The 17151-nt window shown below is 35.9% G+C and overlaps 1 protein-coding gene across 1 annotated transcript in view; it reads left to right on the top strand.

Annotated features, from left to right (window-relative positions):
• The window catches only part of LRP1B (LDL receptor related protein 1B), a 699724-nt gene extending 688308 nt beyond the window's left edge, over positions 1-11416 (top strand). Inside the window, exons 87-92 of the mRNA XM_069861579.1 lie at positions 1231-1307; positions 3413-3503; positions 5311-5455; positions 6478-6576; positions 9111-10334; positions 10369-11416. Coding sequence (XP_069717680.1) covers positions 1231-1307; positions 3413-3503; positions 5311-5455; positions 6478-6576; positions 9111-9251 — 553 coding nt within the window. The 3' untranslated portion in view covers positions 9252-10334; positions 10369-11416. The remainder of the gene's footprint in view (positions 1-1230; positions 1308-3412; positions 3504-5310; positions 5456-6477; positions 6577-9110; positions 10335-10368) is intronic.
• The last annotated feature ends 5735 nt before the right edge of the window (positions 11417-17151 follow it).

The raw sequence follows: 17151 nt of genomic DNA, 5'->3' as shown, positions 1-17151 counted from the left end.
ATATGATTCATTGCACAATATGCAACAGAGGCAGATGAAAAGTGACTACTTCCCACTGTTTCTGCAAGGAGATTTTGAGATTCTGTAGTAAACTTAATCATATTTACAGCAGGATAAATAAGCAGTTGAATTTCATTCAGGTATTTGTTTCCATTTGTGATGGATCTGCTGACTCTGCGTGCCTGGGCTCCTGGGTTTGCTTGCAGGCATGGAAAACATTCTGAATCCCAACTGGAAAAATATTTGCATATTGGTATTCACAAAAAGAAAGTATAGCAGAATAACTGTGTGCTCATCCAGTCACCTGGCTCATGAAGTATATATTCTGAACATAAACAGTGTTCAGGACCCTCTGAAGCCTTTAAGATACTCTTGTCCCTTCAGGACAGCTCTTTATGCTTTAACACTTACACCTACTTAAACGCACGTGTATATATTTCTATAAATACATATCTAGTGGTATGGTTCAAAATGTAAAGTGGTAAAGCCATTGAACAGTAAAAGGTTCAGGAAAACATTTAAATCTGAAAGCAAGGAAAAGGAGAACTTCAGTTAAATTATGAATATTAGTCAAAGGTATGTCTTAATTGTTCACGTAGATTATTACAACCAGGTCTGCAAGATCTAGTCCACTGTAAACTTTGTATTGTTCAGAGAAATGGCAGCAGTAGAACTGTGGAAGGAGCCAATTGATATGTACACTGGAGGTTACTGGATTTTTGTGGTTTGCATATAGTTTTATGTCCAATCAGGTATGGCTTGTGTGATATAGAGGTGGCTGGTAGAGCTTCAAGTTCAAAACTGACCCTAAAACAATATAGTGCAAATAAGCCTTGCTTGACTGTGTTGGCCGTGCATGGATCCAGCTTACGTGTTCCTCCTTTATTACATTGTAGGTGGTATTTGGTTTAATAGGACGTTAATATACTATTGGATATGCTTGTTCTATTTTTCAAGAATTTTAGAAAAGGACTCTGGAATGAAGATTGCAGTAATAATTACAGGAATCGATAATATAAAGCCATGGTTTTAAACTTAAAACATACTCAGACTGCTTTAAGTGCCATGGCAGTGTTCTGCTGACTCCTTACATAGAGCTTATTGTTTATTTTGTAGAATTACTGTGGTCATTTGCGTAGCTCTTGAGAAGATAATGGTGGCCTTTTCAATAGGTTGGGGTGTTATCAGCTGACATCTATTAATTTTACTATCTTGATTGGATCCTTTTAGATGTTCAGCCAACTGGTCAGGCACTCAGTGTGAGAGGCCAGCTCCCAAAAGCAGCAAGTCTGATAATATCAGTACAAGTAAGTACTTCAAATAACTGCTATCGCTTGTCAAATTTGTCTCAGTTTAGAACATTTAACTGGGTGATATTTTAGATTGTGAGTTTGTGTCATGAAATGTGCTGGTTACCTGTGTTTAAAAAAAAAAAAAAGCCAGAAACAAACCAAAACCAACTGAAACCAAAACACAAATGTAGATCTCTGAACTTTTTGATTGGCATTCAATGTTTCATGAGGTGGTTCAGATAAAAGGCATACACTGTGTGCTCACTGCTTCAAGGCTAGCCTGCAGTTTTCTTGAAGGAAGTGTATCAAGTGTCAAGAGCTTGGTGATATCACTGCTGTGCAGAGAACTAGTATGAGACCTCTGACCATTTAAGTCCTACTGAAAGCATCAAAAATAGAGCTTTAAGTAGTTCATAACATTGCACTGGCTGTCTAGAGAAGTTTGAATTTTACCTACTGTGAAAATCATCCTGACAGTAGGAATAACTCCTGTTGTACTTTTTAAAACGTGTGTATAAGCATAAAAAGATGGTATTGCTACACTATTGGTGGTTTAAACTGGGCAAGGTTCCCTGTGCTACATTGAATTTGTTGATGGTACCCTGCTGTACATCTCTCAGTCACATTTAACCCAACTGGACGAGTAGAATGAATCACCCACTATTCAGGTTATCTTGATGCTTAGATGAAATCTTCCTGGTGATCCAGACAAGTGAAATAACACTTAGAAGCTGGAAATGGGGAAAAAGAAACCCAACCAAATGGCCAGAACCTACATCAGTGTTTCTTGTTGAAGAATTACCTGCTACAATAAGGGAAATGGGCATTCCTCTTGCGCCTACTGCTAGACCCCGGGCTGCACCACAGTCACGAGATGGCAACTCATGCCTGGTGGTCTCTTTTTCAGGATTTCTTCTTGAATATTTACCTGCCAAGAGAAAAAGAACTTTTTCTTTTTTCCCCTGCTAAGTAAAACTTCATCCAGTTACTTATCAAATGTTATCTCAAACTAGCATTGTTGTAATGTCCTTTACATACTGACTCTATATAAGCTGAAGTGGTCTCGGGATGCTTTTTTTATTCACTAGCACCTCATTTTGGGCTTCTGACAACATGACTTGGCTCTCAGTAAGGCACCTTCAAGGCATCTTTTTCATTTCCTCCAACAGCTTTCTTTTTAATAAATCAATAAACATAACCAATGAAACAACCAGCAATATTTTTGGTTTTCACCTGTTAATGATTGTGATATTAAAGGAAAAGTGTGTCATTCCACGTTGGCTTTATACCGGAGTCTTGTAGTTGAAAAGGACCAGTTTTTTATAACACAGAATTATTTGTTGCATGTGTGTGTTTATTGACAGATACTGACATTAAATCTCAGAAATTCGTAGACGGGTGTAATTGCTGACCTTGTTTTTGCAGGTAGTCTCATTCCAGTGAAGTTATCTGCCAAAATAATGTTAAGCCTTCTTCCCTGTTCCCTCCTCTCCTTTAACATCACTGTCTGATCTCTGCACTGTTTTTCTGCTGCATTAGGCACTATTGTAGTTTCCTTGATTGCCTATATCAACATAACAAAATTATTGCCTCTCAAGTACAAGACAGTAAAATGCAGGAATGCACCAACCATCTAGAAATATTACTTACTACTTTTCATTTTCCCACAAATAAAAATAATAAGTACATATAAATGCTCATAAAGGAAGTCTTCAATCAGAGTCGTGCCTGCTGAATATTTTAAATTAATTGTTGTGTAATTTAAACTACTGAAGATGATGATGGCAGTGAAATGCCAAATTGTTCAGCAATTCCACTCTCCTTCATGTGGTGTCGCTGCAAATGAGGGCAGGGAATTAGTCCAAAATATGTTGGTATCCAGAAGCTCCTGTTTTTTGATGAAAGTATCAGTGTATACAAATACATATATATACACTCTAATGATATTTTTTTTAACTGATCAACATCAAAATCTTAAATCAGTGAAGCTCACCACATGAAATTGCATTTGTTCATGAGGGAAATTATTCTTTTTAAATTAATTAAGCTGTTTTACATCTGTGACAAAATTATTAGATGTAGCTGTGAGTATTCAATGGTATTTCCTTTTGTTGCTCTAGGAAGCATTGCAATCATTGTTCCTCTTGTTTTACTGGTGACTTTGATCACTACTCTGGTAATTGGACTATTCCTTTGCAAAAGGAAACGAAGGTAAGCAATTTTATACTTGTATATGAAGTAAAAAAGCAAATAATTAAAGTATGTGTGTATTTTTGATATGAGGAATCTGCTTTATATACATTGAGCAGTCATTTTAAAAAAGAAACAACCCCAAACTTGTTTCTGGATGCAGAAAGTTAGTTAAATCTTAGTTCTTGCTAGAATAATCATGTCTATTATTTATGATTATATTTTGCATACAGTAGATAAGAAAATGTAGTTCTTTTCTTATCCAGTTTGCTTAATCCTGCCGAGGTGCTATAAAAGTTAGTAATTTCATCGAGAGACTTAGTGAACTCAGTAAACAGAATTTACCAATTTCTTTGAAACAAGTAATTAATATTGTTCATGTCTATAAATGCTTTCAGATAGAGCTTGTCCATTTTCTAGAGACAGTTCACTTCAATTTAAATACTTTGATTAGGTTTATATGTTATAGTGAAGATGTAAACAATGTTCAAAGTACCTACTGTATAGTCCCCAGCCTTGTCATCAGTACTGTATTTCTTTTGTATCTTGCATAGGAAGCCACATTCAAGCAGTGAACAGTGAATATTTCATTCTCTTGAATTCAGCTGCCTTAGAGCTGACATTGAACTTAGGAAGACTTGCTAGACATTTTGACTCTGCCCATTTCTTCAAATGCTGTATTGGGTGGCAGGGAAAGTAAGGATATTTCTACTGTATGCAGACATCTGAGAGAGCTGCAAACTTTCTCGGTTTCAGAGAAAGGAGGAAGTGATGTTAGTGGCAATGCAAGCTCCATGGATGTCATCGCATGTTGCTGCACCTATAGATTGAATTTAGTATAGCCAAATCATGAAAATTGTTTAAGTGGAACAAGTTCTTGAGAATAACTTGTTAAATAATAGATCTTCAGTAGAGAAGCAGAACTCATTTCAATAAAGATTTTTTTTTTTGAGTGATATTTGAAAATGTATTTTGGGGTTTTTTTTAATCTCTTCAAAGGAGACTGTCAAGTATTAAATTAGGTATAGAAGTTCAAATCTTGTGTGCTACAGATAAGTGCTCCTTTTAGGAAATGTTTTTCTATGTAATTTCTGAAAAATACACATCCTTTAGTGTACTGGATTTCAGACATTGACTGTATCTTTCTCAACAAAACAAGAGGACTTGACTGTTATCATCCTGTTACCTCCCTATTATACCCTTGTAATTCAAGGTTAACAGTAAAAATCTAGCTTTTATCAAAGTTTGGAAAAATTCAAGTTGAACTTAAGCTTTTCAATAACCACTAGCAGGAAATACAAACTGGAATTATGAGAAGTTCATACATTTTTAATGCATTGTAATGAAACCATTTACTTGTCCTCAGATTACAACTGACTTTGGGCAACTAATTTCAAGTGGAGGTGAAATGAATGAACAAAGGAACGTGACTCATGTTTGTTCTATCTTCGTTATTGCAGTGAATCTGCAATAAATTTGTAAGGCTTTCCTTGGGAAGTGAGGGAAAACTGGAAACAGTAGAGGGAAATTAGGGCTATAGACGGCGAGTGAACGCTTTATATGAATTCATACCACCACAGCTAAACTGAGAAAAACAATAAAAATATACTTCCAGATTATATGAGATCTAGACATAGACTTAGGTTGTACTTGGTTTGAAAAATGCAAGATTTTTCTGACTGTCTCTGCAGGAAACACTTTTTAATGCTGTTGGTCTTAATGATTAAATAGAAATAAAATAAAATTTGTACTATTTTAGCATAAAGCATACAAGAAGTTACCTGAAAAGTCACTAGCTTCTTTTTTTTTGTGTGTTTATGCATTATAGGACAAAAACTATCAGAAGACAACCCATTATAAATGGAGGAATCAATGTAGAAATTGGCAATCCGTCATACAACATGTATGAGGTGGGCCATGATCACAGTGAAGGTGGTCTTTTAGCCTCAGATTTTACTGTAAATGCAGAAAAGGTAATCTTTTCCTTTTTATAATGGCAAAATTGCTACCTGTTTTGTCTTGAAAAGGTTTTGTCTTTAGATGTAATTAATAGGAACGTAAAACAATGATGTTTAGATTTAGCTACACAGTGAATAAATGCAAGTTAAATTTTGTTAGAATAAGTTTCATGAATATGTAAACAGCTGGTTTGTAGTCTTATGCTTGCTGGTGTACAATATGCCTAGTCCTTGTATTTTTCCAAACCAGAGGTAGATCTGAACTACAAAATGTGGTTTTTGTCATAGATGCATCTATTTGAGTTGCAAAATCATAACCTATCTTTTTAGTCTAGCTGCTAAAATGAATAGAAATATTTTATCATACGGTTTACATTTAGAAATGTGAAAGTGTATTCATACATGTGAGACAACGTATTTCATATATGAAATCTTTCAAAAGCTTTGAGAATTCAGAGTCCTGGCTGGACAGATAGATTAAATGTTTACGCAAAGCTAGTAAGGATTATCATTTTCCTCTAAAAGATGCTGTCACTTCTGCAGCACTGCTCTTCAGTGATTGAACTCCCTGCGTGATGTGACATGGGATGAACATGGTAATGCTGCGATATCTTTCCTAGAGCTCCGTAATCAGACATACACCAAAGGGCAGCCATCATTCTGTGGCATTTCTGACAAAGCAATAACCAGATTACTGTTAGCTCTAGGAATGTCATCGCTGAATCACATAGTCAGTGCGCTGAGTACAGGAGCTAAGCTGAAAATGGAGTTACTCACTGGAGGAAGAGCAACTAAGCCAATGCATATTGTAAAATCTGGCTCTAATCCTTAATGGAAAATGATTTTAAATGCTGACTTTTATTCTCTTACTGAATAGAAAAATTTTTCACGCTGAAGAATACCTGTAAGTAGACTTTTTAAAATCATAGATCACTCTAAAATAATGTTTTTAGTCAGAGCGCTGTTCATTTAACAGTGATAAGTACACGTGAGAGATGCTCTATCAGCAGAGAAACTAAAATTTTTTATTTATACAGGCCAGATACATAGGGGGAGGGCCCACTGCATTCAAGCTTCCCCACACAGCTCCATCAATCTACCTAAACTCTGACTTGAAAGGACCACTATCAACAGGGGTGAGAAATGATGATTCAAATCCATTTCATTCCACCATAGCCCCTTTCTAAATAAAGTTTGTCATTTTAGAAAACAGGCAATTTCTGTTCGTTTTTAATTTTGTTTTTTATTTCTTTTAATACCAAGAAGAATGACAGTAAATAATACATTTTCTGTGTCAATTAAAGAGTTCCTTTCTGCATAAAAATTTCATCACACCCATCATTGTAAATCAGTCTAAAACTACAAATGTGCCTTTGTGAAGGAATGTAAAACCAGTAAGCAATATGATGCTTTTCCATAGCATTACATAAGTTTGGTGTAGCATTCACAGCCATTTATCTTGATATACTTGTAATTTATATGTAACTACAGGCATTTAGTAAAGTTTTTCAAACTCAAACAAGTTCCCAAGCAAACAAGTCCTTTTACTTTAGAGAAATATGATACATGCTAAAATGAACAGTTTCCTTTAATATTTACAGTGCGATTGTCAATTCTTCAGCTTCCAATCAATTTTTATAATAAAATAGTTACTTTTAAAACTTCAGAATTTGACTACTATTTAGCATGATGCCTGAAAATAGTGGAATTTAAAATGTTACAAGCGACGTTAATGACATTCATTTTTTTTTGCCTCTATATATTCATCATTTGTGCCATTTGCATTCTTGCATAGTTGTAATCTGTTGAATTTGTATAGGGTATATTTCTGATGAAGCACAAAACCATGGATGAGGACAGCTGAAGTTTATACCCATCTCTAACATTAACTCCTTTTGTTGTTTGTCACTCCAGTTACTTTCTGTACCTCACTATACTGCGTTAGGCTATCAGTGCCCACTCAAAGAGGTATCATGACGCAAACAATAGTATTATATATAATTTTAACAACTCCATGCAGCACTATATAGATGACAATCATCTCTGTTCTGTTGTGGTTGTCATCCTTAACAGTGATTGTCAATTAAATGAAAAGCCCTGACAATTGAAATAGAGCTAAATTTTTGTATTCCTAAATTTCTGATTATAATCATTGTGACAGATGTAAAGATATCTAATTCAATGGGGACAGATAGGTATAACTGAGAGCTTACTCTCATAAATTACTGCAGCAGTTGATTGTGTACGATTGTGTATTTATGTTCCATTAATTTAGAAAGAGTAGCTTCTTCTTTCTTTCTTTTTTTTTTCTTTTTAGATAAATGTGACTTATCTTTTTCTGCCTCCACTATAGGAAAGCGTGGAACATCAGGCAGTCACTTTGTCATTTGTAATAAATGGAATAGACAGGTTTTACCTAATTAAATGAGTAGGTGCCACAGTTCTCCAGTCTAAGGAGTATCCGAACCCTGAGTTTAGAAATGGTATTGACCAACAGGGAAAGGAAGAAACTAAGATTCTCACCATCTTTCGTTCCTTGTTACCCAGGCTGTACCCAGCACATTTCCAAGTCAAGAAAACCTTCCTACTTCTTTTCTGGGTAATATAAAGTTTAGTCACTTCTTACACACACTAAGCAAACTAAATTACCTATTTTATAGCTTTCTGCTCTGGTGTTCCACTCACTAATTATGTAAGCAAAACTGAGCTGGTTTGTTCGTTATAAGGAAAAGGAAGGTTTTGACCCTCAGGTACCTTTTCCATTTATTACAAGTAAAAAGATGAACATATTTGGATAGTCAAGGTCACTAGGAGAGAATAAAGGCACAAAGTTTAAAGGCATTATTGGAGAGATTTACATGATAGGCCTTGGATAGTGCCTTCTCCTTAGCAGGAGTGATAGAAGAGTAAGTTTTCATCCGTGTTGTACATCATTCTCTGCTGTCAGATTCAGGAGATTTTTCATATATTGGAGTGCTTTGCAGAATTTAAAATGGACTTGTCCTATACTGAAGTACTACTCATTTCAGTAGATTTTTTTCTATTACAGTCCAAACTACCAAAACTGTTGAGAGAGAACTTCTCAATCTGTAACTACTATGATATATTAACAGTTATGCTGGTTTATTATTAAAGTTATTACAAAAGTATTGAATTTTTGGTCAAATCATGTTGTATATTTGGGCCACAGAATTCGAAAACATGGTCAGCTATTGATGGGATGCTGATGTCTTAGAACAGGTAATATATGGAAACTGTTGGTTGCAGTTTTCTACTGTTAAACTTGTCACATGGTCTCACAGTGCACCTTCTCTATAAACTTCTTCATATCTATTCTGAAATCTTCCAGTGTAATAAGGTGGACAAGTCAACTTCAGAGACATTTTTCAAGGTTTTTGTTTTATTTTTCATCATGGTTTTTATGGTTTTAATATCATAATATGCTGCATGTCATGTCATTGATTAATTTAATAGCATGTCTCATCATGAATTTAATTTTTAACTAAGTACTTAACTCATTATCAGATTTGCAGAAGTCCAGGTATCTATTAAGTATGTCCAATTATATTTTATGTGTTCTTGTTCTTGCTTAACAACACCATTTCCATTTCCATAAATATTTTTTTTTGTTTAATCCAGCTGATCTAATTTGTGCTTAATTTCTCTGCAGCCAACAAATTACGCCAATCCAGTATATGCAAAGTTATACATGGATGGACAAAACTGTCGAAACTCCTTAGCAAGTGTTGACGAAAGAAGAGAACTCCTTCCAAAGAAAATAGATATTGGGATAAGGGAGACTATGGCATAGCCTGCTGTTACCTTTTATACTCTGTATAAATGTATAAAATATAAGGATTACTTTTCTATGTACCAACAGTATTATAATTGTTTTGGCATCAGCATTACCTCTGTTTTTGTTTGGTTGATTGTTTTCTGGGTTTTTCTTTTGCTGATGACTTTTGACTGACCATTTGTAAGGTATTTTTATGAAAAAAAGAGAAACTGCACTACGGTACAATTTACAACAATGCTGCTGAAATAACACACCTTTAAATTTGTTAAAATTGCAAACAACTATTCGTTTGTAGCGTGAAAATGAGCAATCTATTTTCTATGAACTTTTTTGGTTCTACTTAATCAGTGAAGATGGTATCTGCACTTTTTCATTATGTAGTCTGAAAGCTGTAGTACAGTGTGTAATTTTGTTTATTTTAAATGGTGAAAGAATGATTGAATGGTCTACTCTCTTCATTGTGCCCATTAGAATTTCTCTTCAGATCCTGATAAAGCTAGATAACTTTTCACAAACAGACATAACTTGCTTTTAAATTAGCTTTAGGTTACCAAGAAGTAAACAAGACTCTAGAAATGAAACATCTAATGATCTGCATGAACACAATGATTATGTTTCAGAAATTCAGTGACTGTACATGATATACTAAACATATATACCATGTAAAAAGGCTTTGTATTTATTAAAACCTTATAGAACATAGTAACAATATATCTTGGAAGCTGAAACCTTACTTGCTGTGGGACAAAGAATATGAATTCCAACAGTCCTGTAGGACAGTAGCCACCCTAGAGCACAAGAGGGCATTGCCTACACATGCATTATATGTTTATTCACTTAATCTCATGCATTACATATGGATTAATAATTGCCCAACACACAACAAGCAGTAGGGAAAAAAACAAACCAACCCCCCAAACCTTAAGCACACACAGATGATCACAGCATTCAGTTTTGACAATCACAAATCAGTTATACTTGTTTAGAGATATTAAAGAACACAAAACACAGCAGTTTCTTTAAAAGAACATAAACTGTGATATTGCTGAGGTAAGACATAACCAAATTGCATATTATTGAAACCTTACCAAAACCCTCGTTCAAGTATTCTGGGTTCAATATCAAGACGCAGTTATTGAAAGTGAAAAGCATCAGTATCAGTTTCCAGCACTTGCTCTGACCCAGTCTGCTTTCTGTTGTTGCTAAGAAGAAAAATTTGACTCGCCTTTTTTAATTTTGATGGAAATAAAGAATTCTTTCAGATTTGAACTGAATCGAAATATTTTATACATAACTGTAAAGGCACAAAAGACTTATTCACACTTATGCTGTGGAGGACTCTTCCTTCCTCTGCTAGACATGACTGACTTTTAGCTATCGTAATATATTAACCTAACAGATTACATATGTTTGTGGTTGCTCTTTATTCCCTTTGTACAAGCATTGCAAAAATAACTGCTGTTTTATAAAAGATTTTTGTTGTACTATTGTGCATGCATACTACCTATTTCTAAACTTTGCCATATTGGGGCCTTTATAAAACTCTTGATTTCTGTAATACTAGTGCAATTTTGCTTGAACAATGTTATGCATATCATAAACTTTTTCAGGTTCTTGTTTAAGTACATTTTTTTAAATTGAACAGTATTTTTCATTTTGGTTATAATAGTCATTTTACCTATGTTTCTACAATGAAGTGTTAAATACTTTATAAAAAAATTGTTGACTGATTTATTTAAATGAAAATCTACATACTTAATTCAGTGTGCTGACTAATTTTTAAATTTCACTTATAACATGAAAACTAAAGAGAAAACTGAAGGTCAAGAACATTACTTTGTACAAACAGCTAAGTTCCTTTTCTTAATGACAATTTTTGCTTTTTATACAATTTCTATTTGAATGATTTTGCAGCTCTGCCCATGTTTTGATGACTTAGGTATATAGCTGTATATTATGTCAATAGAATTTTAAAGCAATTTTATTTTCTATAAAAATACTGTATTAAATAGTTTCATACCATGCAGCTGTGGTTCCACAGATTCTGCCTTTATTGCACTGACATCATCAGAGATGATGTGGCCCTCAATTTTTTGCATAATTGCAGTTGTTATGACTTGTTGTGAGGCATAAGTTGTTGGTCTTTTCAGAAACATTGCTGTTTATTTTCTGGAAGAGAATCTTATCTCTCTAATACTCAGGTAGAACTCAGTTTTAACTAGTGAGTATGCAAGCAGCATGTGTTTGAAATCACAAATTCTCATATGAACCTGATGAAATGTATGTACTATTTCTTTCCAGTGAAACATTTTTTCTTACTTTACTCTTGCTCAAGTGTGAATTAATTTTTAGGAAATTAAATTGATTTGTTTCCTTAGAAATACACAGTTGATGTCAGTGGAGCTATTAGATATTTGATATTAGATCAGAATTTGGTCTTAAGCTTATAGGCAGAACTTTGATGGGGAAATTGAGCTCTACCACTCCCGTGCCTTAAAGATCTTTATAGTGCACATCAATTTAATAGTCCCCAATGGATTTTGTTTGTTTTTTATTTTCCCAAAGTTCTCCATAGGAACTGCTTCTCACAATGCTATTACAGCTCTAGAATCCCCAGCCTATGCAAAGCACTCAAGAGCTGGAGGTTGAAAGATTGAGAACTTGATCAATAACCTATTTGTGCATCTTCAAAATTTCAGTAAAATAATTTTGGGCAGGAAATTCCACAAAGTTTTACAAGGAACAACAAAACTTCTTAACTTTCTACATTTTCACAGCTGCCTTGCAGTTATTAATGCCACAGATTCATGTTTGCTTTAAGCTGATATAAGTTTAGAAGGGAAAAAAAATGGATAAATGTGCCTATATCACTGATAAAAACATCTGTCTCTTCAGGGTATAGTTGCAAGGCTTTTTGTGGCTGCTTTGCTGAAGACTCTAATGACATTTCATGTGAAATGCTAGTACTGTACTATTTCACTGAATTCATCAGGGTAAAATTTTTCTTCCACAGTACTAATAATTTTTCTTAGCAACGTGAAGCAATTTGTGGGTTCCATAAATATCAGGTATTAAAATTATTCAGGGAAATTGAACTTCTGATAAATCTAACTCTGAAATACACTGTTCATTTACTTTTTACTCTCAGACTAAGGAATGACTACAGGTTCCTGGGGAAAAGACCATGAATGTAAGTTTGAAGGGTGATGTGATGTGCTCCATCACAAACTAGATTCTTAAATTCTTTGTTAAATGGAGCATTTCCATGAAAACATATGAAAAAAGCATTTTTGCCAAACTTTATGTAATTGTGTCTCATGGATCTTTTTTCTCCCCCATAGAGGTTATACTAATATATATATACATAACAACAGTGCAGTGGACATTCTGCCTTGTGATAGACTTCTTGTTCTGTGCAGGGTTTGCATAAATGCTAAATTATGATAACAAAAGTTCAAAATAACAAATTGAGATGGATGATGCTTTCGCTACTTTGATTAGTCATTCTGCACAATATTGCCAACAAGAGTGCAGTCCTGTTGATAAAAACACTAGGAAGAATACTTGAGAATATTTCTATGTGCATTTTTTTAATAGGTCTTTTGTTTCCAAGACAGTCACAGGGACTGATGTTTGCAGAAGGAAAGTTCTTTAGTGAAATGTCTTTAAAACTTCTACCTAAGTTTATTATCTATCATTGAGATTGTGAGGAAGGTTCTAATTGAACAGTAATTATTTTATTTTCTTCAGACTCTCAGTGACTAGAATCAGTGTGGTCACATACATAATCAAATTTTATGTAAACACAATTCAGAAATATTTTTTCACATAAAAGTGCATAATGGATCAGAATTAACCCAAGTATCTTCTCGCGCTTCCTCATTTTTGGAGGATGAGAACATGATAGAAGAAAGAAATGTCCATGATAATAAAAGGTCTTCAGAGTAATCAGCCCTAAAAATAAATATATATTTCATGTAGACCAAGCAGACCAGCAGTGAATCTTGTCTATCTAGGCCTGGGCATCTCTGTAAAAATACTGAGGCATTTGGAATTTTTCAAGTCTTAGATGGGCAGAAGTATGACTGATGGAGGGAGTGGTAATTTATCATCCCAGTTCTCTAATTTACGGCACTTATCTTCTCCACATGTGTGAAATACAGATCTGATGAAAATAAGGGTTTCTAATTTAGTGGCTAATTTAGTAAGGTGACAAAAAGAAGCATAAAGCATATTTTTCGTCCCCATGCCAGCTGCACATCACTTAGAGCATATTGTGACTCTTATGACTTACGACAGGGTCTTCAAAGTAGTGCTTGAATAGAAGGAACTGTCTGCTGGCCTGAAGAGGATGTTGAATGCGTTTTTCCTGGAAAGAAGATAATGATACTACTTCCATACTAAGCCTAATAATGATCCATTTTTACAAAAGAAACAAAGTAATTTTTAAATACCGGGATCTGTACATATACACAATGTGTACAGTATCAGACATGTGTGTAGTTACTCTTGAGTAAAAACTCATTTTTCACAGGTAAGTAGAAAAAAAGGTCTGAAACTGCCATGGAAACTCAAGAAATATATTCATTTTTGATGGCTGTTAAGCTCTTTTAAAGTAAGTGTTCAACCTGTTTTTTTTCTGAAACTTAAACAATTCTGAATGCTACAAAACTTGGTACCTCAAAAGATTTTAGGAAAAACTGTATAGTCAAACAGTTTCTCATTTGCGTTTCATGTCAGTAATACACGAGCACCAACCTTGTGTCACAGAAGTTGGTGTTTGATTATTCGTTAGAGAAGGAATAAGATAAGCATGTGTAGATTCACAGCAGCTCTGTCTGAAGAGGTTATCTGCTCAACAAGGTCATTGTTCAGCCACCTGAGGTTTGAAAGAGATTGCACTTGAGCCTTGAGGGAATGGGTTTCCACCTGCATCATCATGCCTGGATGTGCTGATGTCTAAATGTGGTAGCTTGTTTTTGCATGCCAGACACTGAGCTCTGTAAGAAGCCAACACCTGAATCGGGCCAGGAGCCTGAATGGTCTTGCTCTGTGCAAAGAGCTGGAGACAATGTTGAGATACAAATTTTGAATTCCATTGATGACTGTAACGTTTGGGCATCGCCTACATGGCTGATAGGGTATCCCAGTCTAAGGGTGATGGAGTTCTGCTGTATTAGAAAGGCAGGAATGAAACCTGAGGGGAGACCTCATTGCTCTCTACAACTACCTGAAAGGAGGTTGTAGAGAGGAGGGAGCTGGGCTCTTCTCCCAAGTGACAGGGGACAGGACAAGAGGGAATGGCCTCAAGCTCCGCCAGGGGAGGTTTAGGCTGGACATTAGGAAAATATTCTTCACAGAAAGAGTCATTGGGCACTGGAACAGGCTGCCCAGGGAGGTGGTTGATTCACCTTCCCTGGAGGTGTTTAAGGCACGGGTGGACGAGGTGCTAAGGGGCATGGTTTAGTGTTTGATAGGAATGGTTGGACTCGATGATCCGGTGGCTCTCTTCCAACCTGGTTATTCTATGATTCTATGATTCTATGAAACTTTGGAGTGCTTGTCATTGCTGGGTGTCAGAACAGTCACATCTGATAGGGAGGCTGTAGCATGTCAGATGGAGATTTGTGTCTTTTGTCCCAGACCTTGTGCCCTCCTGGCAGACGTTATCATGCATTGCCTTTCATTCATGGTGTAAAAAAAGAATAACCAAGTATTCATTCCTCTGACTGAGAGGTTACAAGGCGCAATGTCAGCTTGGAGAGTGTTTTGCTTTATAATTGACTGTATCTCGCCTGGTGTGTCAGATTCCAGCAGAGTGTGCCAACTCCCATGACAGAGCAGCTTCTTGGAACCCCATTCACGCTTATAACAGGGTTTACTCTGACCAGGAGGCTGCTCTTCCCCTTCGTTGAGGTGAGCAGCCTGCAACTTCCCCTGAAAAACTGATACAGATGAACTCTCTTTTTCTTCTGGGGCGTGCTGTCTCTATGTAATTCACAGCCTCATCCTTCTGCATTTCACTGCCAAGAAACAGGCTATGGCAAACGTTCTTACTTCATTTGAAAGTAAAATAGAAGAATGTTTACTGCACTTTCCTTTCATGAAATCTTAAAAACCACGATGAAAGCTTAGACATGTAATTATGGATACTGCGCCTGCAGTGTTTTCCTATAGACACGCTTCCAGTGTAAGTGTACATGTAAGCAAAACAACTTAAAAAAGGCAAATGTCAGGTAAGTAACATTTCTTTCAAGTGGGGAATTATGTTGTTTAGCTGCCATGAGCATTTCCCGATCTGCATTTTGCTGGAGTGAGCCTCTAGAATGGTTTTCTGGATCTTGAGAATTTAATGAAGAGTTTTCTTTGAGATATCACGGCGATCACTGTTACACAGTGTCTGACAGCAGCATGCTGATAGCTCAGTTTAGGTGTCTTCTGAGGTTGGCAAATAGCATTTCATAGGCCATAGGTGACCCTTTTTACTGGGATGCATGCTTTCTGGTGACTCGTATGAATCCTGAATTTCAAACAGTAGTTTGCAATGTTGGCAAGTCTGAAGCACAGCAAATACACCTTTGCTGGAATTATACACTGCTATTGCAAGAGCTTTAACATGAAAAACCCCTCCCAAAACCCCCCAAGATCTGTATTTGTTGATTCTGAAAGTTAGGGCTTGTTAAAAGCTTTGGTTTTTGTTACACAGCTGATGTTCACATCTAGAACTTTCTGCTACAGAGTCAGCAAACCTCATCTCCCATGGGACCTAGATCCCACAGCATGCAGGAATTTGGTAAATGTTTTGGAATCCTTGAAAAAGTTTGGAAAGAGGAGCTCAATATTAATTTTGGAGATGCTCAATAGCAATTCTGCACACTTGATGAAATACAATATGAAAATAAGTATTTTGTAAATCAAGAACCTCAAACTTACAGAATTTTAAGTATAGCAGCTAGAATCTTGTTATTATTTTGAGTTGATAGAGGTCCATAACCAATTTGCTTTATAAAAGGAAAATGAAGCACTGCTCAAGTAATGTTCCCACATCCTAGTAGGGGGACCTGCTACCTCTTATAATAATATGTCAGAAAAGTTATGCTTAAGGAAGAATAGACTGGTGAGAGTGAGGTGGAATGAGGGATCTTTTGTATATTAGGTTAAGGTTGCCCTTCTGCAGGCATGTCTGTAGATCCTAGCACATCTTTTTCTCCTTCATCCCACCCAAAAATGTCATGTGTGCATATCCTGCGCTTGAAATTGTGGAGGCATGTAAATGCTCTACTTTAAAAGTCTGATTGTGTTTCCTTTTTTTCATAGGAGGGGGAGAGTAGCATCCAGGTAGTTTTAAGGTGGCCAGTGCATTCTCCACTGATCAGAGCCCATTTGTTGAAATAGCATGAGATGGGAAAGTATGCAAAGCCGCACAGTTGTCTTTACTGCAGGAGTCACAATCTTCCAATTATAGATCCTTGATAGTCATTTTAACTTCTTTTATGTAGTAAGATTATACCTGGAGGCTTTGCACGGCATAATCAGTGTCACTGTGCAGTGAAACCCACGCTGCATATGAGCTCCCCAAGGCTGCTGTGCAGCCCATGCTTCCCCAGGCTGGACATCCTCTGCTCTTTTGGTGGCCTTACAGCTGGCTCTGGTGAGCTCCAGTGGTTCAAAAACACATTATCTACCCTGTAGGCTTTCTTAGTTCAACAGGCAGTCTGAAAATAGGTCTATGATAAAAAGACAGTGACTTTCTTCAGGCTTTGTCTGTGTGTGTGATTGGGTTCATACATTGTACTGCTCTGATGTGCCTTATCTGACACATTTCAGAAGATGTTAAGCCTTTGTTAAAGATGTGTGATGATTTTCTGCATATATTTCGCTATTTTAATCATCTTGAAATTCCTGTAGTCCTAAT

The sequence above is a fragment of the Phaenicophaeus curvirostris genome, chromosome 7, assembly GCF_032191515.1.
Source record: "Phaenicophaeus curvirostris isolate KB17595 chromosome 7, BPBGC_Pcur_1.0, whole genome shotgun sequence".
Taxonomy (NCBI): domain Eukaryota; kingdom Metazoa; phylum Chordata; class Aves; order Cuculiformes; family Cuculidae; genus Phaenicophaeus; species Phaenicophaeus curvirostris.
Note: the sequence above shows the minus strand (reverse complement) of the source record. Positions and strands in the feature narration are given on the sequence as shown.